The 25,359-nt window shown below is 55.2% G+C and overlaps 1 protein-coding gene across 10 annotated transcripts in view; it reads right to left on the reverse strand.

The window, feature by feature from the left end:
* The window catches only part of TNS1 (tensin 1), a 230,782-nt gene that overhangs the window by 22,985 nt on the left and 182,438 nt on the right, over nt 1–25,359 (reverse strand). For 6 of the 10 annotated variants that reach the window (XM_079924145.1, XM_079924143.1, XM_079924147.1 and 3 more), the window contains 4 exons: nt 14,194–14,390; nt 13,196–13,271; nt 9,592–9,684; nt 173–371 (listed from right to left, as the gene is read on the reverse strand). In XM_079924145.1, the coding sequence (XP_079780271.1) occupies nt 173–371; nt 9,592–9,684; nt 13,196–13,271; nt 14,194–14,390 (565 nt within the window). Of the gene's footprint in view, nt 1–172; nt 372–8,522; nt 8,562–9,018; nt 9,043–9,591; nt 9,685–13,195; nt 13,272–14,193; nt 14,391–19,467; nt 19,555–25,359 lie in introns of all 10 variants that reach the window. The other 4 variants (XM_079924151.1, XM_079924152.1, XM_079924144.1 and 1 more) reach the window with 3 other exon arrangements.

Here is a 25,359-nt window from a genome sequence, read left to right on the forward strand (position 1 = left end):
TTCATACTCTCCCTGGGGAGTTGGCACTCAGGGGACGCTCTCACCATGCACCCCGATGAGCTAGTTTCCCAGGAGCAGCAACCTGGATGTGATTTCTGCCTGTGCACGCCCTAGACAGATCCAAGAGGCCTCATCTGTGCTGTCCCAGGCCTGGATCTTCCTCCCCACTTACCTGTCAGCGCTGAGGATGGGGCTGCTGGTGGAAAGGGGGCTGGGGGAGACAAAGGAGCCTCCCAGGGTCCCGTTCCTCAGGGGTGTCTCGCGGCCATAGGCCTGGGCAACCGGGGCGCTAAAGCTCTTGGGCTCAGGATCCTGAGTCCGGGGGCCAGCCACTGCCGTCCGCACCACCGACTCCACATAGCTTCGGGGCTCTGGAAGGGGCAAGGGGACAGGGACTGAGTCTGGATCCACAGGGGTGCAGTGCGGACCCCACCCAACCTCCAGGGAGCCCCTTTCCCCAGGGCCTATGGGGACAACCCCAAAAGGACAGCCAAGCAGGCAAAGGGCAATTCTCCAGGGCTTCTGCCTTCCCAGGCCCACCCTCTTCCCAGCATCTTGGAGAAGCTGTGAGAGTCCTCAAGGAACCTTTAACCGGGGCCTCGTTCTGAGAATCTTCCCAGAAATGGACCCCAAAACACAGCCATCACAGAATCCTCCCTCCTAAAGCCAGGATGCCCATCCTTCACTGGTATCCCCTCTAGCTGCTTCTTTTCTATGACCTGCTACCCAGGCCCCCAGGCCCTTCTAGGCTCCCCAGGCACCGCTGGAGTCTGAGCTCTTCGTGGACCCCAAGCTCCAGCCCAGCCGTGCATCTCGGGACAGCGCCAGGGCTCATGCTGGCTCCTCCCCACACCCAGAATCCAGAAACAGGCTTGCTGGCCTAGCAACAGGCCTGTGCGGGTGAGTCACGCCCAGCCCCTGCATGCCAAGACACACCCACCCACCTTGCCTGACACACTTAGCATTCCTCCCGAGACTGACATCATTATCCCACTTGGTGTTCAGAATGGCCTGAGAGGAAGGCTAGGCGGGGGAGGGGGAGGAGCAAGTGCCAGAAAAGTCATTTTGCAGATGCAGACGCTGAGGCCTGGAGAGTGAAGCGGCTGGAGGTACAACCAGGACTCGGGTCTCCCGGGCCACCACCCCGCCCAGTGCTGTGCGCCCCTCCCGGCCCCCGATCCCGGCCTCTGAAGCCAGCCCCCAGACTAACTTGTTATCAAACAGGAAGAAGAATCAGGGCACTCTGGGCTTCTCCAGGGACAGGATCAGGGATAGATGACGTTCCTACCACCTCCAAACCTGGCACCGTCCCTGAGGACGTCCCAGGGGGAACATGATCTGAGCACACACCTACCCTCTGCCCACAATTAGGGCATCCGCTGAAACCAGCCTCAGAAATGGAAGAACTGCAGAGTCTGTGCAGCCCTGGGGGCGGAGGCAGGGGGCAGGCCCCTGGAGCCTCTGCAGCCGGACTGTGCTGACCACTGAGTCAGAGAATCGCCCCCTCCCCTCAGCCCAAAGAAAGCTTTACTTTGGAAGGAGCCCAATCACCAAGGCGTTATGGGGCCGTTACAGGGCCTGGATATCAGGCCTGGAAGTCACCTCAGAGACCAGGGCCGTTACAGGCCCTGGTCTCTGAGGTGACTTCCAGGCCTGATATCCTGCATCCAGGCCCAGAGGCCTGGGGACCCAGGGAGAGGATGGTCCTTTAGAACAGGACCCTTTACGGAGGAGGCCTGCGGTCTCCAGCCAGAGGCTGCCAGTGTATCTTTTAGTTTCCACACGGAGTTCCCTCCAACCAACAGCAACAGTGAATGGGGCTGGGGCAAGAGGTCTGCAAAGCGACAGGCATGGGGCAGCCTATTCCAGGGACCCAGCCCAGGGTGACACAGGACCAACCACCTCGGCACCCAGAGATAGAGTCCACGTGGGCTGAGGCCAACAAGACGCCCTCAAAAACCCCCTCATCCAGGCCGGGCCACCCACCCACCCCACAGAACCCCAGGCCACAGCCCCTCCAAAGGCAATGATGCCATGCCGTCCAAGCCTGAGGCCCTGCTGGAGCAAAGAGACGGGCAGCACACTTTTTTTGAAAAGCGCCCGGCAGTAAATATTTCAGGTTTAGAGGGCCAGACGGTCTCTCTCACAGCTGCTCAGTTCTGCTGTTGCTATCGCGCGAACAGCCACAGACAATACATTAAGCGATGAGCGTGGCTGTGTTACAATAAAACTTTCTTTACAAAAATACATGATGGGCCGGATTTGGCCACAGACTGCTGGCTCCTGATGTAACCTGTCTGCTCAGCCCAGAGAGGTGGAGCGATTTGCCCCAGAACACACAGCCAATCAGCGGCCACGGCTACCATCTCCTGACTCTCAATGCTGTCTCTGGGTGGCCTAGAGGGGCCACAGCCTCCTGGGACACCCAGAGTTGGCTGCTACCCAGAACTCCAGCCCATCAGCCAGAGAAGACCCAGCTCCACAGGGCTATTAATAATAGTAAAAATAGCAAACAACTGTATGAGGAGAGTAGAATTTGGAGAATGTAAGGGTCTTGCCTGGGCCACATGTAGACTGTGGCAGAATTGGCCTAGGAACGCAGGCAGTCTGGCCCAGGTCCTGCTCTTGGGCCCTGCACATACCGCCAGGTGAAAATCAGGGAGCCGAGAATTTCAGTGTCTTTAGCCTTGCGGGGCTGGCTTCATGCTCTGGGGTAACTCTGACAGAAGAGACCTCAGACAGGACCCCTCACGCCCACAGAAATGGCAATTGTGACCCAAGGCCAGAGCCCACCTTCCCTGCCCATCCCTCACCCCGGGGTCACTCTCTGAAAACTCCTGGACACCTCCAGGCTCTCGGCTTCACGCTGGTGCCCGCAGCGCTTAGCACCCTTCTCTCCCACCCAGAGATGGCAAGGGGATCCATCTGCTCCCTGGCAACCCCGGGCTCCTTGCTGATCTGTATTTGCAGTGCCTGGCACACAGTAAGTCCTCAATAAGTTTCTGTCCCACAAACTAGTAGATGTGTGACCTTAACCCTCCGCCCCACCCACACAGAGGTGCACAATAACTAAGACCTAAAAGGCACACATTCCTTTTTCTCCTTCTCTTGAATTCTTGCTGACCCCAAAAGGTCAAGCTAAAATGCACGTGGTGAGCCCTGAAGTCGGTGATCTTTTCCACCTGCCATGTCCTTCTGATCCACTCCCCAACCTGCTCTGTGTCCCTGCAGGCCAGCTTTTACCGACCGCACCCCCCAGACCCCCCGCCTCAGGGCTCCCCATGGCTTTGACCTTCGGCCGCTGGCTAGTAGGAGAGACTAGGAGGGGATGGGGGGTGGTGAGGAGAGAAGGTCAAAGTGCCAGGGCTGCATCTTCCACCCAAGATCCCAGCTCCAGTCGGGGGCCCTCTCCTCCGGCTCCCTCCTGTCCTCCAGGCCTGGCGGGCGGATGGCTCCCACCTCCTGCTAGGAGGGCCACCCGGTGGCGGGGTGCTTCACCATCTCTCGTCGGTTTGCCCAGACCTTCTAAATAGTCCATTGTCTCCTCGGTTGCCCCATTGGAATGAGCCAGCTGTTTCCTGCCAAGACCTGAAGTGGGTAAGCAACTCATATTATATTCCCAACTCACATAAGCACCCCATCCTGTACAAAAGTACGCATACTGCTTTTACCAGCAGCAGAACTGAGGTAAGGCCGCCCACACCACCTGGTGCCAGAGACAGGACCGTGCCAAGCCTGGGACCACAGATGCTGACTCCCATCTGCTCTGTTTGCCATCACTCAAGGCTGCGTCCCCACCAACTCCTTCTGGCCCAGTCGTAGTGACAGGAGCCTGAGTGTAGCTTGCACAGAACATCAATGGGACTGTATGTTAGAAAGTCTGGAGATATTAGAAAACCTGAGATCCTACAGGATGGCCACATCCCTAAGGCATGAGGCTCGTGAGCCCCGCCCCCACTCCCATCAGATCCTAAGCTACAGAGGAGCTCTCAGAGGACTCAGCATCTGAACCTGGAGGACAGGACTGCTTACCCAGGAAGAAGCACCAGAAGCCATTCCCACCACGAAGGCTGGAAACAGCCCTATGAGTTGAGGTGGCCAACGAGCCTGGGGGCTTTGCTCTGAGGCTCGCAGCCTGCGGATTTCAGGCCCAGCCCGCCTGGCTCTGCTCTCACCTTACTCTCTACCCCCATCCTCTTCCTTGGTTGGCTGACCTTCCAGGCCCAAATCAGGGGTAGAGATTCACTCAGTCTCTCTTCCTCATGAACCCAGAGCAGGAGGGATCTTTGGGAAGATATCTGATTTTCCAAGTCCATCTCCAGAACTGTTCAAAACCAACCTTTTGGGCCAAAACATCCATTTTCCCAAGTTTTCAGACTCAGATTTCCATATTGAAAATACCTCCCTTTTCCTGTCTGTCCCCATCCTCCCTACCTCAGTACAACATACAACCTGTGGGCTCCCCCTTCTTTCACTTACTGGAGGGGTGACCTGGAGCAGGCTGCTGAACGTTTCTGGGACTCAGTTTTCTCATGTGTAAAATGGGAATGAGAATACTCACCTGCCCAGCTAGGATCGAGTGACAAGAGAAGGAAAGTCCCTTCTAATTCTTTCCACTAGTTGCAACGCCGGCTTATAAGCAGCCCCACCGTTGCCCACCTGTACCCGAGCCGTGCCTGTGCCTGCCTCCCTCTACCCTCTCTCCTGCTGCTTTCCTCCTCTCTGCCGATCCCAAGCAGCTGCACCCAGAGGCAACGGGAACTGGGAAGGGCAGGAGAGGAGGGGCCAGGGAGGGTGCTTCGTGTAGAACATTCCTGGAGCCCAAACCCATTCCAAGTGGCTGTTGGAGGCTGAGAGGAGCTGGACATGAGGCTGAGTGACTTAGCCCCACCAGGCTGGGGGCACTGTCAGCTCTTCACCCACACCCTGAAGTGCATTTCCTGCCTCCCAGAAAAGGTTCTTTGCCTGGAGAGAAAGGGCCTGCCCGCTCCAAGTGAAATGAAGACGTGCAGATGCGGGGTAGGGAGGAAGTAAACCCTCCGAGGCCCAATCCAGGAGCTCAAGAGTTAGAATTCCAAACTCTGAGATGGGGCCACACAGCCCTCCTCTGAGCTCCCATCACACCCCGTTCCTCCCCCAGCTCAGCACTTCTACCTTATGCAGAGATATCTGTCTTTACCAGGCTAGCTCACTCATCTTTAAGCCCTCAGTACCTAGCACAGGACCTGGCACACAGTAGGTGCTCAGTAAATCTGTGTTGCACAGCGCTGCCCAAAAGTACCCAGATGCCACAGTGCACCCATCACCGAGGATCTCAGAGCAGGAAGGATCCCCAGAGGGGCCATTCCTAGTCCACTGTCTTCCTTTGTGCCACATCCATCCCGTCTAATCATCTGAACAGACAGAACCTAAGCTGAATGTTCCCTGTTCCCGTTCCTCCAGGAAAGAAGGTTCAGCAATTTCTTTCCCTGTTTCCCCACTGGGAAGATATCCTTGATATCTTGAGGATATCATGCCTTTACTGTTACAGGCTTTCTTCTTCTCCTTTCTTCATGGAGAAGGGTACCCAGTAAAGACACTGTTTATGTTTAGAGGTTGTGCCCCGTACGATCACATGGCAAGGGGCAGCCTCCACGGGCTGATCCAGCGTAGGCTCTCAGCCGTGCCCCCAATTGACTGTCGGGGCCTGGACAAGTCATTTAACATCCGTACATGTCATCTCCTCATCAGCAAACTGGGGTTCCTGCCACCTTCCTCACAGTGCTTCTGTGATTATTAAACAAGATGATGTGACAATGACCCACACAGTCCCGCCCCTGCCTGCTGACCCTCACTCTGTACCACACTCCCCGCCCTTGCTCCATGGAGCATGCTGTCCCTCCCACCCCAGGGCCTTTGCACATGCCCTTTACCTCTACATGGAATGCTCTTCTCCCATCCCAGTGTCACTGAGTTAATGTTACTCACCCTCCCATCTTACTTCTTTTATGAGCCAGGGTCTCATAAAACTGTATCCCTTCGCTCCGGAGCGCTTATCTCAATACTTAATTCTCGGTGATAATTTAATTCTGGCGCCGGTTCATGAATTTCCTCCACGAGATTAGGAATCATAGTACGCTTATCATTATATCTCCAGAGTGCCTGGCACGTAGGAGGCACACAAAATATTTGTTGAATCAACGAATGACGGAATGAATGAATGTAAAGCATTTAGCACGGCACACTGAACGGAACAGACTCCCCTAAAGTCTTTTTTTCCCCCAGCTGAATAAGTCTGTCTGTCTCTGATTATTTTTCCTCACAAGCATCTTTTTCTGAATTTCCCATCAGAGTATCGGCAGGGAAATCAAACAGTGCTTCAGAGGGTCAGCAACGTCTGACCCGGGAGGTGATGCGTGAGTCAGGAAAAACAGAATGTCCCCTGCCTCCACCCACCTCCCTCCCCAGGGAGGGGGGATGGACAACAATTCCGATCCCCATGCTAGAATCCCAGGGCATGGTGCCTGGAGGCAGGAGGAGGGCTTTGAAACAGCCCCTTGATTAGGAGACAGGAGACCAGTAAGTCCAGTCTCGGCCCTGCTTCCTCTTAACTGTGAGCTTGGGAAGTTGCCCCACCCTCACCCCACAACACAGACCTCAGCTCCACATCTGTGAAAATGATGGGTGTGGTAGAGTCGAGCCCTAAGAACCTTCCCCTGCAAACTCTGTGGCTCCAGGACAGATGGAAGAGGGTCAGAGGGCTCGGGGCCCTGTAGGCCTAGATTCTCTCATAAGGTGCAAGGGTCAGGTGTCACTTCCGATCTGTTGAAGTGTTACCCCAAAGTGGGGAACACACAGCCAGGGCCTGTCACCCTCAGACCTTCCCACTGGAAAGTGTGTGGTTTGCTGTGGAGATCAGCAACCACGAAGGGACCCAAGAGCTCCTGTGTGGGTGTGCACCTGGAACACAGCACACGAACACTGGCTCCAGGCCCCAGCTGATTCTATACTCCTGTTGGGAACCAGCAGTCAGCCACCAGCCTGGGGGAGGTCCTCTCCCTGGGTATGAGGTTGACTGGGGGTGAGGCCCCGCTGTGGCTCTCCCCATTCTGGGATCTGCTGTTGGGGGGGGCTGCCTTGTTCTGCACCCCCCAGGCAGCCTGGCATTGTTGCCAGAACTCTGGCTGGCTAGAGGTGAGCAAAGCTTTATGGGAAACTCCAGCCATCTTTTCTGGGTGATGGCAGATTCAGAGGGGCACAGCCCATGCCCAATTGGGGGATAGAAAATCAAGGTAATGAGTGCAAAGGGAAGTGGGAAGTGGGCTTAAGAAACCAGATGGAGGAATTCCCTGGCGATCCAGTGGTTAGGACTCTGTGCTCTCACTGCTGAGGGCCCAGGTTCAGTCCCTGGTTGGAGAACTAAGATCCCACAAGCCTTGGCACAGTCAAAAAAAAAGGAAGAAAGAAAGAAACCGGACGGAGTGTTTAAAGAAACCAGGCCACACAGCTCCAGGGCCAAGGTGAGAAGTCAGAACGTCTAACACATCCAAGCTGGAAGGTGCTCAGTGGAGCCCACCTCGTCCCAGCAAGCCCGGTAGAGACGGGGACATGGATGCCCAGGCCACCCAGGCCGCACAGGCCGGCATTCCCCTCATTCCACCTGCTGCTCTGAGGCATCATTTGAGTTACGTTCCTAATAAATTAAAGGCCTTCAACCCGCTTACATCCCCTCTCTGCTTCTCTGCGTGCGATGCGAGTTCATCTAAATCAGGGGTTAAGCCAGGACACAGATGTGCTAACTCCTTGAACCTGTCACAATTATGTGCACGGATATCCGGAGGCATCTGTATAGGGGTGAGTCCATAGCTTTTCCAAAATCCCCAAAGTCATCCAAGATCCCAGAAAGACAGACGTCCTACCGTCTGTGTTGATATGAAACCAGGCAAGGGCTTCAAGAAGGCAACTCGTGGCTCCAAGACAGTAGCTCTGAACCGGGAGTGGTTCTCTGCCATGTTTGAGCCATTTTGACTGTCGAACTGGGTGCCTGCTACTGGCGTGCAGGAGGTAGAGGCCAGGGATGCTGTAAACATCCTACAATGCACATGGCAGCCCCACAACTAAGAACTGTCCGGCCCTAAGCGTCGGTAGTGCCGAGGCTGAGAAACCGTGCTCTGAGCTATAAATGTGGGGCTCACCCGGGAAACGGGATAAGAGAAACCCGCCCTCTGAAGGGGCTCGCTGCACCCCGGGCAGGCGGGCGGAAGCACCGCCGTGGGAGGGCTGTTTTGTCGGCAAGGTGGCACCGCAGTAGCGCCTGGACACTGTCCGTGCCTGGACCCGCGCTCTGCGGCCGTGAGCGCCTCAGTCAGCATCCGGAGTGACAGCTCAGCACAGGGGTGGGGACCAGGGGGCTCTGTGCTCAGTCACATGAGACCTGATCAGAGATGAGAGCTGGCCCCCCACGTCAGGCAGAGCAAACGGAGTGAAAAGCCATTCCCAGACCCGGAGAGCGCGAAGCAGCAGCACGGCGACGCCACACTTACCTTCCGAAAGCTCTCTCACCACCTTCCCCTCATCCTCGTCTGAGGGAAGATGGGAAGAGAGGTGAGGAGGAAGGAGAGGCAGGTGATGGAGAGGAAGAGCAAAAAGGAGAGAGAGAGATGCATTAACAGCTTATTTCTTGAGAGAGAGACTTTGCGAGAAAAGGGAGGTGGGAAAGCAGGGGTGAGACGGGGGCAGAGATGGACTCTCCAGAAGGGCCGCAGGGTGAGGGGTGCGGTCCACCCAGACGGGGCCCCGGGGCTCCAGGGTGGCAAGGCACTCAGGGCGCACCGCTGAGAGAGGCCTTCGCTCTTGGGAACAGCAGGCCCGGTGTCCTTGTCACAGCTCCCGTGCCTCAAGCAGGAGTGTGCTGGCCTGGTGACAGGCAGCCCCCCTCCCAGTGACCTGGTGTCCCTGGCCACGCAGACACATCCTGAGAGGGAGGCTGTGCCCTGCTGTGTCTGCGTGGGTCACACCTGCACGCCACTGCCCGCCCACCTGGCTGGATCAGTCTTTTGGTGACTAAGGAAAAGAAGCAAAGCTGTCCCCAGAGTCCCAGCCCAGCCCCCAAACCAGAGTCTGGGGAGCAAGTTTCTGGGCTCAGCCTGTTGGAAACGGCCACTGAGGGCCCAGGGCCCCCACTTGCCCCTTCCCCACAGGGAGGAGAGGAGCCGGGAAGTGTGACGAGGTGTGAGCCGGGGGTGTGTGCGTGTACACGAGCGCCTGGACGCTGCGGGGTGGAAGCCAGGCTTCCGGCAGAGACCTAACCGACTCCAGGGAAACAGGGCAGGCCTCCAAACCCCCATGTCAGAGGATGCTGGGAACGGCACTGACCCCACCAGGCAATGGCAGGAAGGCTACAGAGGTATCCGTCCCCCTCAAACCCCACACAGAGAGCCCCACCGAGGCCTGATCTCATCATAGACACAGAGCTAGGCTGCCACCTTGTTTCCAGAAGGGTCCTGAGAACCCACCACCTCTGGGCCCTGCCCAGGACCACAGGGGTCCTCCAACCCCCCACTCCTCCCTCCAGCCTCCCCGACCACCTCCCTTCCCACTGGAACCACTCACCGCCGGTGGGGTGCAGCAGGATGCTGGCTGGGTTATGGGGCTTCAGGCCCAGAGCAGACAGAGGTGTCTTGGCCAGACCTGGAGGGGAGCGCACTGCGCCGAGAAGAAGAGGCGAGACCCCAGGAGTGAGCGCAGGTGATGGGCTGGGGAGAGGCCCCCTCCTGAGTCTGGGCATGTCGGGGAGGGTGGGCAGCCGAAGGCTGAGCGGACGAACCAGCCCCAGCCCCGGGGACGCTGCTGCGGCTCCACTGCCTCTCCTGTCTCTGTGTTTCTCCACAGTGTAAAGGCTAAAGGAAGTCAGCAAGTGGCCCTGCCCCTCAACCTCCAGAAAGTAACTTCTATCCCTAGGCCCTGAGTTCCTTTGCTACGGTCCCTCCGCATGGCCGTGGTTTATAACATACACGTTGGTTTCTCGGGTGCCCTCTGCCTTTCCCTGTTATTCTCTCTCTAACCCCCTTCTCTCACTTTCCCTACCCACCCCCAAACAAACAGGCACGCACAAACACACACACACACACGCACACACACACAGGCACACAGGCAGATGGACTTAAAGAAAATGGAGTGTCAAGACAGCACAACATATAAAGGACAGAAGGAGGAGAAGGGACCACCAGCAGAACCAACCCTGAGTCCCCAGGCTCGCCCTCGGCCACAGGTCTTTGGCCCCCAGACAAACAGGTCTCTTGCAAGCCCCACGAAGGGAGAATTTCTCAGCAGGGGGCTCTCTTGACCGCCAAACCTCAGTGTCTGGAAGAGGGAGAAGCCCCATCTCTACAGTCCTTGGCCAAGAGCACCACCACCCCGCAGGAGCCCAGCTCCCTCCCAAGCCGCCCGTCTGGGTTGGAAGTGTCACATGACACACAAGGTCAGAAAGGGCAGTCAGGCTTTCTCCCATTAGCCAAGGACATGGCCGGACTCCGAGCTGAGCTGCAGGGTGGTTGCTGTGCCCAGTCACGAGATTTCTCAGCGGCAGCTGCCACGTCTCCTAACACACCTCTGAGGAGAAGTAAAGAAATGAGCTCTGTGTCTCCGGCCGCAGCTCTCGGGACCCTGCAGAGGCCATAGCTGCTGAGGACATGCAGCCGCACAGGTGTGCCAGACCCCAAGACTGCCTGCCCCACACCGACGGCCTCAACAGACCAGCTGTGCCCCTTGGGTGCCCAGGTCGCACACAGCAGCTCCAGGACCCTCCGTGGCGCCTCCTCCCTCTCCCCAAAGACAGGGAGACCTGTAGGAAACTAAGCCCCCAAATATAATCTCCCAATGAAAGCAATTTAAATAACTTACGTGTGCACATGCCGGTGTGTACATAGGTGTCTGTGGGAATAGAGAGGCATCGCAGGAGTCCAGACGGGTGGCCCACCCCTATGCGCCACCCTAACCCTGAGATGCCCAACAGACAAATACAGCAGAGGGGACAAATACGTACAGACACAAACACCTAGCCATGGCGTAGGTCTAGGCCTGCATGCCCCCGTGTATCCCTCTTTCTCTCATTTTACACACACACACACACACACACACACACACACGCACAGAGGTATCTTGCAACTTTGAATGTGATTAATTATGGAAGAATGAGCCCAGCCTCAGAGACCACTGTCCGTGGAATGACCACGAAGCCCCTTCGGCCCACAAGTTTGCATGTGTTTGCCCAGCGGGTGCAGCAGAGGCACAGGTGGACCAGTGAAAGGAGGTGAAGGGGACAAGGGGACAGAGGCGGTGGGAGGTTTCTCTAGGCTCCCCTCAGCACCTCCAACTCCCTAATCACTCCTGTCCTCAGTCCCCAGGCATCTGGCCCGTCTGAGGCAGACAAGTGGGTGGCCCTGAAGCCAGGCAAGGCTTGGCTTCCTGAGAGAAGAATTCCTCGCATTTCTCCGCCTCTGGGCATGGAGGAAACCTCTAACTTATCCTCCCTGCCCGGGGCTCTCTCGGGGTTGGCCAAGGGGAGAAGGGGAGGGAAAGAAGAATGCGAACAGAAACATGTGGCAGAACCCAACTCTAGCCCAGCCCAGATGGCTTCATCCCAAACAGGGTGCTGGCCAGGATCCTGGCTATTTGGACCCACAGGGAATTGGAGCAGGTGTGAAGGTGGGGGGTTAAGACCAGGGAGAGACATTCCACGAGTCATAAAAGGCACAGAGCTATCTCGAGCAGATTGCCCTGGGCTTGCACTGTCCAAATATGGTAGCCATGAGCCACTTGGGACTATGGAGCACAGGCAGTGTGGCCAGTCTAAACAAAGTTGTAAGTGCAAAACACACAGCGATTTCAAACTTGTATGAAACAAGAATGTGAAATATCTCTTTATACTGATTACATGTTGAAATGATAGTTTAGATCCTTGGGATTAAATAAAATCTATTATTAAAATTAATTTCACCAGCGTCTTTTTAGATTTTATTTAAAAAGATTGTAAGATATCTCATTAATATTTTTATTTCGATTTACCTATTGAAATTATAATACTTTGGATATTTTGAGTTAAATTTAAAAATCATTACAATTAATTTCTCCAGTTTCCTGTATGTTCTTCAATAGAGCTATTAGTAAATTCTCCAGTGCGATCATGGCTCATGTTATTTTTCCACTGGACAGCACTGCTCTAGGGACAGCCATGGCATCCACTCATAGCTTCAGCCTCCTGCGTGTCCAAGATGGTAGCCAACACGAGTTCTGTTGGTGCAGGGGCCAGGTACCAGTGTCACATTCCTCCCCTCTGCGGGACAGCCGACCACCAGGAGAACGCATGGCCAGCTCCAACTCCCCCGTCCTCACCCTCCTCCCCTCTCAGCGGGACAAGTGAATAGCCTGGGCAGCGCCCACCCAACCTGATCCTGGAGCATCGCCAGCCTCTCTACCTCTGCCGACCCAGGCCTCTCACAGGGACCCTGAGTCCTTCACAGCCTGGTACTGCTTTCCATCACTGCTTTCCCAGGCCTCCTCCAGCTCCTCCTCATGTCTCTTCTACCACAGAAAGGAACACTGCCCCTCTCCTGGGCTCACCCAGGTCTTCTCTTTGGGTACAAATGTCTCTGCCCTTCAGGGATTCGCCTCTCCTGTGAGAGCATCAGAGGGGTACAGACTAAAGGCTCCTGTCTGGAAGCCAAGGGATGAGTGAGATGGGGATACGGTCAGCCTGAGGCTTCTGAGCCTTTCTTTCCTCGGTGGAACCTCAATAGGTTGCCTGAAGTGGAAGAGGTGCCTGGATGCAGACAAAAATGGGGATCAGAAGCAAGAAGGTCAAGGGGTGTCTCAGAGACACACCAGCAGGGCACAAAGAGTCCCTTTAGGATGGGGGATGTTTTGCATATAGGATGCGAAGACTCTCAGCAACCAGCAAACCCCGTAAGGTGGGAGCCCACGGGCCCCACAGTAGGTCAGTCCGGATCCCAGGACTGCGGCTGCTGCATCCTTAGACGTGTGAGCGTGGACGGCAGAAAAGAATAGAAGCGGGGGAGGGAAGCTGGAGTAAAATGAGCCATAGGGATGGGAAGCGGCAGGTTCTGGCCCCTCCCAACTTTGCCAGCACCCCCAAACCTGGGTGCTTACACAGGCCAGAGGGGACCCAGGGAAGGCAGGCTGAGTGTGAAGTTCTTACCCCCACTGGACGGTGGGCTGGTCGGGGAGGTTCTCTCCATCTCCTCAAAGGCCTCCTTGTAGCTGTGCAAATGGGGCTGCGGAAGAACAAGGGAGGAAAACAGTGGCTGTGACCCTGAGGAGGAGGGGCTCCCAGTTAACCAGCCTGACCACCGCCCTCCCCTGGTAAACACAGAGGTCAAAGGGAGATCCTCGCCATCCGTGAGCCCAAACTCCTTGCAGCCAAGAGAATAGAAAAGTGGCTCTTTGCAAGGCCATGGTCCAGCAGCACCTGCCTTGGGAATATTTCACAACAGGGCCAAAGAGAAGGCGCTGGGGGCAGGTTACTGAAGGCGAGAGAGAAAAGATGTCCAAACGCCATTTATATCCAGAATGACTTGTTAACCTGGATTGTATCAAATATGGGCCACTCGCATCAGAATCTTCCAGGGTGCGTGTTTAAAATGCAGATTCTTGGGTCCCATCCCTGGTCTAATAGGCTAGAATCTCTGGAGGGGGACTTGGGGGACCTACATTTTTAGTAGATTCCCTGGTGATTGTTACGCTCGCTAAAGTTTAAGACCTACTTCCTCAAACTACTGAACGTCTCAGAAATACAAACAATTGACATTGAAATTTGATCTCCCGAGAAAACCACACGTCTAGAAAGGGCTCAAAAACAAAGTCAGTCTCTAGGATCTGGCTTGGAGTTTAGAGACTGTGGTCACCTACGTCATACCCAGGATCCTTACCACCCTTCTAGGGGGGCCCTTTAGGAATCAAGAAGGGAACCTCAGTCTCAGTGTTCATGGAAGAAGTAGGGGCATAAAAGCTATTTAGGGAAGGAAATGGGCTCCAGATTCCACAAGCCTGAGAGGAGACCTAGGCTGAGGATGCAGGGAGGAAAGATTACTGAGTTTACTGACAGGTCATTGCTGCCCAGTTAACCATCAAGTTCCTCAATAGTTCAGGTGGGCTCCACTACCCTCTGTGGCCCCAGGATACGGCCCCAGGACTCACCTCTTTGGGCCGCCCTCCAGGATTGAGAGCGATGGTGAGAGCCAGCTCTGGGGAGACGCACTGGACAGGGGAGCGAACCCCAGGACTACGGGGCGATGCAGGTTCTGGCGACTGGTTCTCGTACTGCCCATCGCTGGCTGCCCGCCTCCGGAGAGGTGCTGGGGGCTCTGCAGGCTGCTTCTCCCGAGCTTGCACCCCTGGGAGGAATGGCAGGGCATAGAGAGCACTGAGCATAATGTGGGGGAAAGGATCCCTCGGGCCTAACTCCCCCAGAGAAGGCAGTGCATCTTAGCCCAGGGGCCCAGCTGGAGCTGGGCTTGTCTCCCCTCAGCACATCCTCCCACCAGCCTCCCTCTGCCCACACCCCGGTTTCTCTGCAGGGTGGGGGATCGGCTTAGATTGGCTGGCCTTCACCAAGAATCTCCACTCTGCACAGGGTTGGGGCCCAGAGCACAAAGGACTGATACAAGAAACAGATGTCAACTTCTTCCAAGCCCCGGAGGCAGAGGGCCAGAGCTTCCAGGCAAAAGAGGGAAGGTGGAGGGAGGAGAATCAGTCTCCAAGGCGACTGCATCAACCAACAAGCAACACCAGGCCCGTGGGGAAGACTTTTGGAAAGAATGAATGATGCATCATCTTGCAAATGGCGCTCGCGAGAAGAAATCAAGGAATGACTAAGTCTTGTCACAGTGTCCCCAGCCCCAGCCGGCCCCCGGAACACTGCTGGCCTTCTCTGGGAGGGCCCAACCCTCAACCAGTGCACCTCTGAAAGCTCCTTCCCGCTTCCTTTACGCTGGCCCCTTATCTGTTCACCCTTCTCCTGCCCCAAAGATGGCCCAGGTTCCAGCCTGCCTCTCCCAGCAGAGCAGCAGGCAAAGAGCCCGACGCCATGCGCCCCATCTGCTTCTGTGCGCTTCCCTTCCATTCCGCAGGCCTGGGGATGTTGTTAATCTCACCCTCCTCCCTTCCCACTCCCTCTTCCCACAGCTGGGCTGCCGCACGAAACCCATTGCCTCACTGAGCTGGCTCCAGAATCCTAGAGAACTCATTCCCCGGGGCCCAGAGGCCAAGACCCAGCCTGAGGGCGGGCCCCTTGCCCTCATTGTCCTGCAGGAGGAAATTCCCAGCCCTCCTTTCACCACCACCCGAGGGGGCAGGTGAGAAGAGGTGCTGGGACTTATCAAAGGTCTTGTGAGACCCTGGCCACAGCAGCCTCAGGCCAGCACTTGTGGGCAGACCAACCGCCTCGTGGCACACACGCACGCAACACACACACACACACACGCACACGCACACGCACACACAGCTGGCCGCAGGGACACGCCAGCTCAGCCAAGCAGACGTCACCCTCATTCAGACGGAATCACCATGTACCCTCCGCAGCGGGGTCTGCGTGGCCCTGGGGGCCCTTCAGCTCCAGCCTGGAGCAGCCACTAAGGCTGTCATGACGAGCACAGGCTGGAAGCCTCCCCACTTGTCATGAACAGCAGGCTGCCGGCTGCCAAGTCTAGGGATGGACACACACTCGCAAACACTTACACCCTCACTCCAAGTCTTGCACTCATATCATCTCCTGATTAGGAGCCCCATCTGGAGAGCACATGTAAGTGCAGAAGGTAGCTGGGTGGGGCGGTGTTCTTTATTTTTCGGGGGGGGTGGGGATGTTCTGAGGCTCCACTTCGGGCTCTTCGTTAATCAGAGGCAACCTGCCTACCATCTCAACCGAGGAAAAAAGAGCCCTGGCTAAAGACAGTAAACCAGACTCACGACTGCTTTACTGAAAGCAAATAAACCCCTTGCCTCGAAGGACCTTTATTTTCAGAATAGAAAAATGGGGGTCGCAGAGTCCTACCTAACCAGGGGCTGCTATGATCATCAACACGGATGAAAGACGGGGCCTGGCTCTAAAGGGTGGGGCAGCAGCCGGGACCCTCCAGCAATCCCAGGCTGCCAGCCCTCAGAGAAGCACCCTGACCGGCCCTGTCCCTGGCCGTGCTCCCCCCACCGTCGAGCCCCCTTCCCCCTCAGGCCTCTGGGGCAGCTTGGTCCAAAGCCGCTGCTGCTTCCACTCCTGGCAAAAACATTAGAGAGAAAGAGACGTAGCCATTGATTTTCTAATAATAATCGTGACAAAGGAGGCCCATTTGGGAAAGGCCCTTGGGGTTTGGAACCAACTTCAGCCCCAAGGTTAAAAGAAACGCATTAGGGCTGCTCTCAGTTCCGGCTGGCCCAGACCCGCAGCCTCTTTCTGGCAGGTCCCCGTGCCTCTGCAAGGGGTGGCCAGTTTCCCTGTTTGGGGATCCGATATCTGCCCTTGAAAACTGGGTCTGTTTCAATGCGAGGCCCTAAGTCTCCCAGAGGGACAGAGAGCATTCTCCCCGATGCACCCAGAACATCCCCCACATTCTGGGGATGCAGAGGGTTGCAGCGCCCAGAGAAGAGGCGGGACCGTTGGAGGGGCTTCTGGGCTTTGGAGGATGCGAGACCTGGCCCAAGGCAGTCAGACACTTGAGGGTAATCACACCTCTCCAAGCCGCCTCTCCACCACCACTGGAGTGGGACCGGCTCTGTCCAGAGGCAGGGGGCATGGACAGGTTGCCGTCCAAAGAGCTAGGGTCCTGCAGGGCAGAGCCTCCCGCTGCAGAAGGGGGAAGACCCGGCATACCACTCCCACGGGGACAGCCCCTCTCCCGTAGAGCACCCACGGCCCCAGTGGCCAGCCTGGGCCTCTCACATTGTTTGAACACAGTGTCCCACTGTTGTCCGCCTTGGCAGTCCCAGATCTGCCCCGGAGCGCCTGGAGAGCCATGTTCCCTCTCTCTTGTCTCTCTCTACGGGAGGGGAGACGGGCCATGGCAGAGGGGAGAGAAGAGAGCCCCATTGTTCCTCAGCCAAGTTGGGACGTCTGGACACAAGCTGACAGCCAGTGTCAGAGAGAGAACACCACTCCCTCATGTCCCAGAAGCTGACGGATAATAAAAATAGACCCGCACTCCCCACCGGCCTCCTCCCCTCCCCCACCCCTGACCCCAGGACTTTCTTGGTCTCCTGGCCCCGGCCCCACTCTCAGGGCCTCCGTCTACGTGCCCCGCTCCCTGCACACACACAGGCACACGCGTACACACACGTACAGACACGTGTGGGCGCACGCAGCCTTAGCCTGGCAGGAACAGTGGTGGGTCACAGTCACCCTCAGAACCTCCACACTCAGCCCTTCCCCAGCAGGAGAACGGGGGCCAGAGGAAGCTCACGAAGAAAGGGGGAAAGAGAGGCAGGCAAGGGACTCTGGAAGGTCCTCCCAGGAAAGCTGGTGGGTCCAGCCCTCCAGCCCCGGCAGCACGAGGAGCGGCCAGAAAGTGGCCTTTGGGATAATAACGCGTTACATCCAGAAGCCCTTTGTCATCCTCCAAGGGATGTCACACACTGTGGGCATCGGACCTTCCCCTCCTCCTGGAGGACAGCGGTCACCTCAGCCCGGGGCCTCCACATTGACCACCAGACCTGAAGAGCAAGGGGCCGGAGCAGCCCCATCTCCCGGGGTCCTCACTCTGCTCCCCAGGATGGCGTTGTGCTCGGGGGAACAGCTGGCTCCTAGGCTCCCCTAAAGTGGGCTGGAACCGAGGCCGTGAATCCCCTTCATCACACACACAGACACACACACACACACACACACACACACACACACACACACACACGGGCAATTCCAGGGGCTGTAGCCCTAACACACATCAATACACCTGGTTAATAGATGGAGCACGGCTGCCCACCACCCCCGAGTTCCATGGACATATGCCCTGGTGTCAGGCTTCATCACATGCCTCCCCTACCCGCCCCAGGACTGGCCGCTTCCACCCCGACAGACCCAGCTCTTCTTTCCAGCCTTCCAATTTCCAAAAATCTGGATTCCTCAGCTCCAGGTGGCGGGGCTGGGTGTCCGACTGCTTGCCTGGGGCTCCAGAAGGGAGGGGATCCGGGAGGCCACCTGCTGGGCCAGGGCACCAGAAAGCCACACGGCAACCACACTAGCAGCCCCAGGGCAAGCCATGCCAGCTCCCCTCAGGACCCCCCAGAACTGCCCAAACCCCCAGGCCCCACCGAACACCGCACTCCCCACCACTGGGCCGAGAAAAGGTGGAGGGACAGGAGAGGAGGGGGACAGGAGGCATTCTGCTAGAACCATCTCCCCATTATCCACGGACTGGGAGAAGAAGGGGCCGCGAGAGCACCAGATATTGCCACTGGGAGTCAACAGTTCCCACCCCACTCCACCCCCAAGGCTTTTCCCGGAACTGCTCAAGGCCACGGCCTGGGGTAAGCCTGAGCACATCGTCTTCTCCCTGCCCTGGGCCTCTGGGCTCTGAGGAGCAGAGAAAGGATGAGGTGATTCCCTCCCCAGAGCTAGAAGTCTAGGGGTTGTGTGTCCGAGAGCTGGTGGGAGACGCCAGTGGATGACATCGCCCTCTAACAGAGCAACGTGACTTTGATGGGGGGTCCACCATGTTGGGGCACATCAAGCCACCATGCAAAAGGCACGTGGCAAGGCTACGATCCTCCACGTGTCACACTGGGAGACAGAGCTCTGAGCAATTCAGAGACTTCCCCGGGAGTGTCACAGAGGAGGTCACAGGAAAAGCCAGGACCACACCCAGGGCTTCTGACTCTTGGCCATGGGTCCTAGGATCAGAGATTCAGGATGAGGTCAGAGGGGGTGCCCTGTCCCCAGGGAGTGCTGTACTCCAGAATGGACAGCGCAGCAGGTGGCAGGGCACCACTCTGCGCCTTGTGCCCGCTGGTCCACGCAGAGCTCGGCCTGGCTCCTGCTGAGGCTCTGGCCGGGCAGCCCAGGTGATCTGGCCAAGGTAGCTGGGGAGCCGGGCTGTCCCAAACGCTCACTGAGCACCCTTGTTGCAAAGGCCTGTGTGCCCACGGGGGGGCTGAAAGTTCACCTAGTCACCCCGGACCCTGTTCCCAGCAGGGAAGGCCAAGGCTGGAAGCATCAGGCCGTGTCCATGCAGAAGTGGGAGCACCCACTCATGCAGAGAGGAGGGAGGCAGGAGGAAGAAGGGGGCAGTGAGAGAAGAGGTGGGGGACAAAGAGAAGAAAGAGACGGAGAGAACAGAAGGAGAGGAAGGAAAGTGAGGAGGAAATGGGAAACGAGGAAGTAGAAGAAAGTGGGCAAAAATGTGGAGGAGCAGCGCATGAAGGAAGAAGGGAAAAGAAAGAAACGGAGAGCTCAGGTAAGTCATAAAGGGGGAAGCGGGGAGAGGAACCAACCAGAGAGAGAGGAAGATCGGAGCCGGTGGAGAGGAGGGTGCCCGGAGCCGACACTCTGCCCAGTGCCCTGCAGCCTGGCATTGTACGCTGCTCCCCACCCCACCCCGGGGAGCCGGCAGCAGGGAGGCAAGCAGGGAGGGGGGGCGGGGGGGGAGGACACCAGGCAAGGAAGGCACCACGCCCACGGCACAGGGGACAGATGGACACGGGACACACGAAGAACGCCAGGGACAAGGCATTGAACAAGACGAAACAAAACAAAGACAAAGAGAAAATCAAGGTTAGTCAGTGTTCTGAGTCTGGGTTCTGGCCACAGGCTGGAGGGGGGCGGGCAGGGTGTCAGACAAGATGAGAGGGTGGATCTAGGGTCTCGCTTCTCCAAAGGGCAGGTGGACTTTCTGCTGTCCAGCAGGACGCCACCCACCTCTCTCTTTTCCAACCCCAGCATGGAGCAGGAAGGTGCCAGCCTGGGACCAGGAGATTTCAGTCCTGTGGCCCCATACCTCACCCGCCCTCACGGTCAACACGACCTCATCCCAGGACCTTTCTCCTCTCACGGTCACCTGCTTCTTCCTGGGTTCGGCAGTGACCCTGCCAGTCTGAGCCCGAGGGTCATCTTCCTGAGCATCGGGGCATCCCTCGGCCCTTCATTCTTCCATCACACCCCTCTTAGTAACCCTCTTCCACGGGAGCCACTTAGGATTTTCTACTCCTGCCCCAAACTGCTGAGTACCACCGAAAAGTCCTTAAGATGAGGATGCACCGTAAGGACCTGTAAGGACCTGTGAGGTCCTTTTATTCCCCCCAGCTGACTCCAATCGATCTCACAACACAGGGGCCATGCAGTGACCAACATCACCCTTTCCTGGCTTCCAGAGAACCACACCCTTTGAGTTTCCTCCACTTCAAATGCTGCTCCATACCAGTTTCTTTGCCGGTTCCTCCTCCTGCCTCAAATTGCTAAATGTTCAAGGCTCCAGAACTCAACCCTTCTCTATCTGTGCTCACCCCGCTAGGCGATATCATGCAGTGCCTTACTTCACATGACATCATATACTGACAACTCCCACATTTCTAAGCTCCAATCTCTCCCTCATAAACTCCCGACTCATACATCCAACTGTCTTGGACATTTCATGAGCACCTCAAATCTAATGTGGCCAAACTCACACTTCTGATATCCCCTCTAAGCCTGCTCTTCCCACGTCCTTCTCCATCTCAATAAAGAGCAACTCCATCCTTTAGGTGCTCAGGCCAGAAACCTTGACTTTTCCTTCTCTCACATCCCATGTCTAGTCTCTCTGTAAATCTCGATGGCGACACCTCCAAAATACGTCTACAATCTGAGTGTGTCTCACCATCTCCAGACACCATCCTGATCAAAAGCACCAGCATGCTAACTGGTCTCCCTCCTTCCATCCTGGCCACACTGATGTGTTTAGAGAAAGTCAGGTGAAGTCACTCCTCTGCCCAAATCCTTCCTAAGGCTTCTCACACCATGCAGAGTGTAAGCCAGAGGTCTTATGATCACCTACAAGGCCCACAGGAAGCTGGTCCCCATGCTCATTCCCTCTCTGATTTCGGGCCCCCTACTTTCCCCATATCAGGCACACTCCCGCCTCAGGACCTTTGCACTTGCTATTCCATCTGGCACATTCCCTCCCTGCCCAGGGAAGCCTTTTCCCTGAACATCCTACCACCACCCCCCACAACCCTTCACCCCTCCTTGGCATTTCACTGCTTTATTTTATCTCTATGGTGCTTATCACCCATCTGACATACTATATGTATATTTGTTTATTGTCCATTTCCACCTCTTAAAAAAAGGATCTTTATCTCTTTTGTTTACCACCATTTTTCCAGAACCTAGGCTAGCATGTAGCATGGATTAAGAGCACACATTGAATGAATGATGGAATGGGCCTTGATCTCAACTCCTATTTCCATGATGACATATAAAAATCGGGTTCTCAATTCAAGCTCCCAAGGCTTGACACCAATATCTCCCTATATCTGTATCCATCCTCTATTCTTATTTCATGAAGAGGTACCTCACCTCCTGGTTGAGCCTAAATTATCCACCTGGGTTCCTAAGCCTAACTCCCCTTACCTCCTTAGAGACCTAGTCTATCAATTTCTTTCTCTTCAATCTTTTTCTTCTCCCTCTTCCCTCCATATTCAACCTCTCCCTCCTCCCCCTCTAAAAACATTCTCATGGCTCCTATATTCACAGAAAGAAGCTCTCAGTATCTGGCTACCCTCTTTAGCTACCACCCTCTTCCCTCTTATCACAAAGCCACTCAGAAGAGGGGCTGATATGCTGTCTGCACCCTCTCATCTCTCACTCCTCAATCCCTGTCTGGTTTCTGTCACCACCACTCTATTGAAAATATGCCTTTGAAAATCACTGGGGCCGCCTAATTGGCAAAAGCCCAGTGAAGTTTCCTGAGTCCTTCTCGTCATGCTCTCTCCACAGTGATATTGCTAACCTCCCACCCCTCCTCCTGGAAACCCTTTACTATTCTGACTTCTGTGATGACCGGCTGTCCTAGTGTCCTCTCTCTGTCCTGAACATTTGTTCTTAGTCCCCCGTATGACCTCCATTCCCTCGTGGCCATCTCATTCTAAGTCCTTTTCTCTCCATGCCCTCTGACATATCGAGACCTCATCCATGCCCAAAGCTTTAACCTTTACCTTTGTGAGAATGACTCCCAAATCTATAGCTCTTTCCACTCTTTTGAGCTCCAATTCCGATGTCTGATTGCCTTCCATACATCTCTACCTGGAGGCTCCACTGTCACTCAAATTCAACATATCTAACACTGAGGTCTTCATCTTACACCAGACCTGCTCCTCCCGCTAACTTCTGGCTTATTAATGGAACCATCATTCTGTTTCTATTCATGGAGCCTCAGAATTATCTTTGATGTCTTCCTCTTCTTCACCTACTACATCCAATCAACTTGTAAATGCATCAGTTCTCATCCCACCACAGCATCCTTGGCACCCATCTCTTTTTTTTCATTTCCATGGTCAGCACCCTAACTCAGCCCCCATCACCTAGGTTAGCTAATAAGCTCCTAGCATCTCCCAGCTCAAAGTCTCTCCCTTTTTGTATCCTTTCTGCCCAGACCCACCAGATACATCTTCCTAAACTACAGCCCTGATCATGGCATCCTCTCCTAAACACAGTAATGGCTTCCTACACTGCCACTAGGTAAGATTCAGGCTCCTTAGTCTGGTATTACAACCAAACAGACGCAGGCCCCAGGCTACCTTTCTTGACTCTCTCTCACACTGCCTATATGCTCTCAATCCACTCTATTCTTCAAACATGCCTTAAGTTTTCCTATCTTCATTATGAGCCCTCTCTCTCCAACGACCTCACCCATTTTCAAAGTCCTACCCATCTTCCAAGGCTCTGTAAAAGCCACACTCAACAAAGAGCCTCCCCAATCTCTCCAGCTGATAGTGAGCTTCCCTTTTTCTTCATTCCCACAGAACTTTCTTCATACCTCTCTTATTACAAATAACTTCATTTTAAAGTTCCAGTTCTTTTTCCCCTTTCTAAACTCTAGACTCCTTAAGGATAAGATCAACTTCTGATTTCCAATATGCATTGAAATCTCTACCTCTAGAGACACCTGAGATCAGTACAGTCACAGAATCAGGATCATAAGATAACTTGATTGGACTCAACAACTATGACTCTTATTTCCTTTTCTTGTCTTATTGCACTGGCTGGGATATCCAGTACAATGTTAAATGATAGTGGTGATAACAGGCATCTTTATTTTGTCCCTGGGGTAATGGGAATGCTTCTAATTCTAATGTTTCACAAGAAAGTGTGACATGTGCTACAGTACCTACCCTTTGTCAAGTTAAGAAAACTAACCCTACATACTCTGAGCGCTAAGCTGAAATAAGACGTAAGGAGTAGTTGGATCAAAGTGGGATGAACCAAGGACATGGAACTGAGGTATAACAGCCTCAGTTGACAGCCAAGGAAAAAGAGCAGACTTGAGGGAGAAAGGCCAGGAGAAACCAGATCATACTGATGACCATATAGAGGTTCTCCCTCGGATCTGAGGTTACTCATGTTGAAGCTTACATTCCAGCTTCTTGCAGAAGAATGTAAAATGAGAAGAAAAAGGCAGTGCTGAAAGTCTATCCCTTGGCTCCTGGACTGTTCTACAAATTAATCCTGCCGGTGCATCTTTATCTACACAGCACTGCGGATAGGGCTACTGAAGAAGTTGTGCAAGCAGGACCTGCTGACATAAGAAATACTGTTCATGACAGGGCATGGACCCAAGAGGTCCTTTGTAGCCCTGGAGACCAAATATAACTGTCCCCTCTACAGCTCTTATCCCTTCTCCTGACTGAGTCACTCACAGTTGGTGGAGGAGATGACAGCAGGGTTGGAGGACACAGGTACTGTGCCAACAATATCCCTCCCTCCATAGGACTTCTTGGCAGCCAAAACCTGAGCAGCTACAGGATATGGAGGTTGAGAGGCAAGACCTCAGAAACTGGTAGGAGAGAAAAGGATGAGGTGAAAGCCACTACAAGATGGACATCCTTCTAGGGCCATTAAAGTATGGCTTCCTTCTGAGCAAGCTCTGGGAGAGCTATACAGAAGGTTCTGTGAAAAGGAGGAAACTCATCCTGCTCCCCCAGAGAAAAGCCCCTTGGATCCTGCCCATTATTAGACTAGAGTGTCACTATTCCTCAGGCCACCACCCCAACTCTGTAAAATATTGAGAGGGCCCATTCCTCTCCCTTCAACAAAACCAGGAGGAAAATGGTTTCTGCTGACAAGCCAGGTACTCCTTATCTCATGGGCCCAGATGTAGACAAAAGTAGAAGACACCAGCCCCACGGGGACCCCCATGGAGCATTTCACCCCTCGGGTTATAGAGCTACTCATCTTATGTTTTGACTCTTGGGTAAAGACAATGATGTGATGCTACCAGGGCAGGGGAAGTCCTTGGTTGCCAATTTCCATAGTGTGAATACTGCCATCATGGCCAATTTCAAGTTACCAGTAGTTGAACTGGGGGCTGTGCTCTGCTCTGAAATACAGGAGCAGGGAGTCCATGCCACCACACCAGGTCCTGGACTCAAACCCAACAGCCAACTGGCCTGGCCCCAGCTACTTCCCTAAACCCACCATCCATCCTCAGGGACGGCGTCTCCCTTCCTCCCTGTAGCTGGCATGGTGACTCAGCTTCCCCTAAATTTAGGAAAAGGGACAGAAGGCAGAGTCAGTTGCCCAGGCTCCCCTTCTGCTCCCTGACTACCCACCACCCTGTCAGCTGAGGGGCTTGGCACAAGGTCCCCCTCGCCCCAGGCTCTGGTCCACCCTGGTCTGGGCTTCACCTCCACAATAAAACCAACTCAAAGGATTTCCCGCCCAGTTTGGCTGCCCCCGTGGAATGGTCACAGGCTTAGGCCAGAGGGAAGGAAGGGAGCCCTTCCTGCCCCTCCCAACATGGCCCTGGACACGCTGCCATTTCTTGTCTTTATCTCCCCAGTAAGCTCATCTGGTTGCCCCACTCTGTCTCCTCTCTCTGGAGAATAAGTCCATTCTCTGATAGGAAATAGGGCTCTGTTTCTCAGTGCCCGCTTCCCATACAGAGCTGGTCCTAAAGCAAGGACTAGCAGGACAGCTGAACAAGAAGATGGACCTTGGCCTCCCCAGAAACGGAGAAATATCCTGAAAGGACACACCAGGGTTGAACACTCAGATGGAGCCCAAGGGCTTCAGGACACCCTCTCAGGCATTGCTGTGCCTCTGGGAGGGCTCAAAAGGGAACTGGAGTCCACAGAGGCCTCCCTCCAACCTTCTCCAGGCCTTCTCCACTGCAGGCAGCTGCAGAGAGCATCTCC

Source organism: Stenella coeruleoalba, assembly GCF_951394435.1.
Source record: "Stenella coeruleoalba genome assembly, chromosome: 6".
Classification (NCBI taxonomy): Eukaryota; Metazoa; Chordata; class Mammalia; order Artiodactyla; family Delphinidae; genus Stenella; species Stenella coeruleoalba.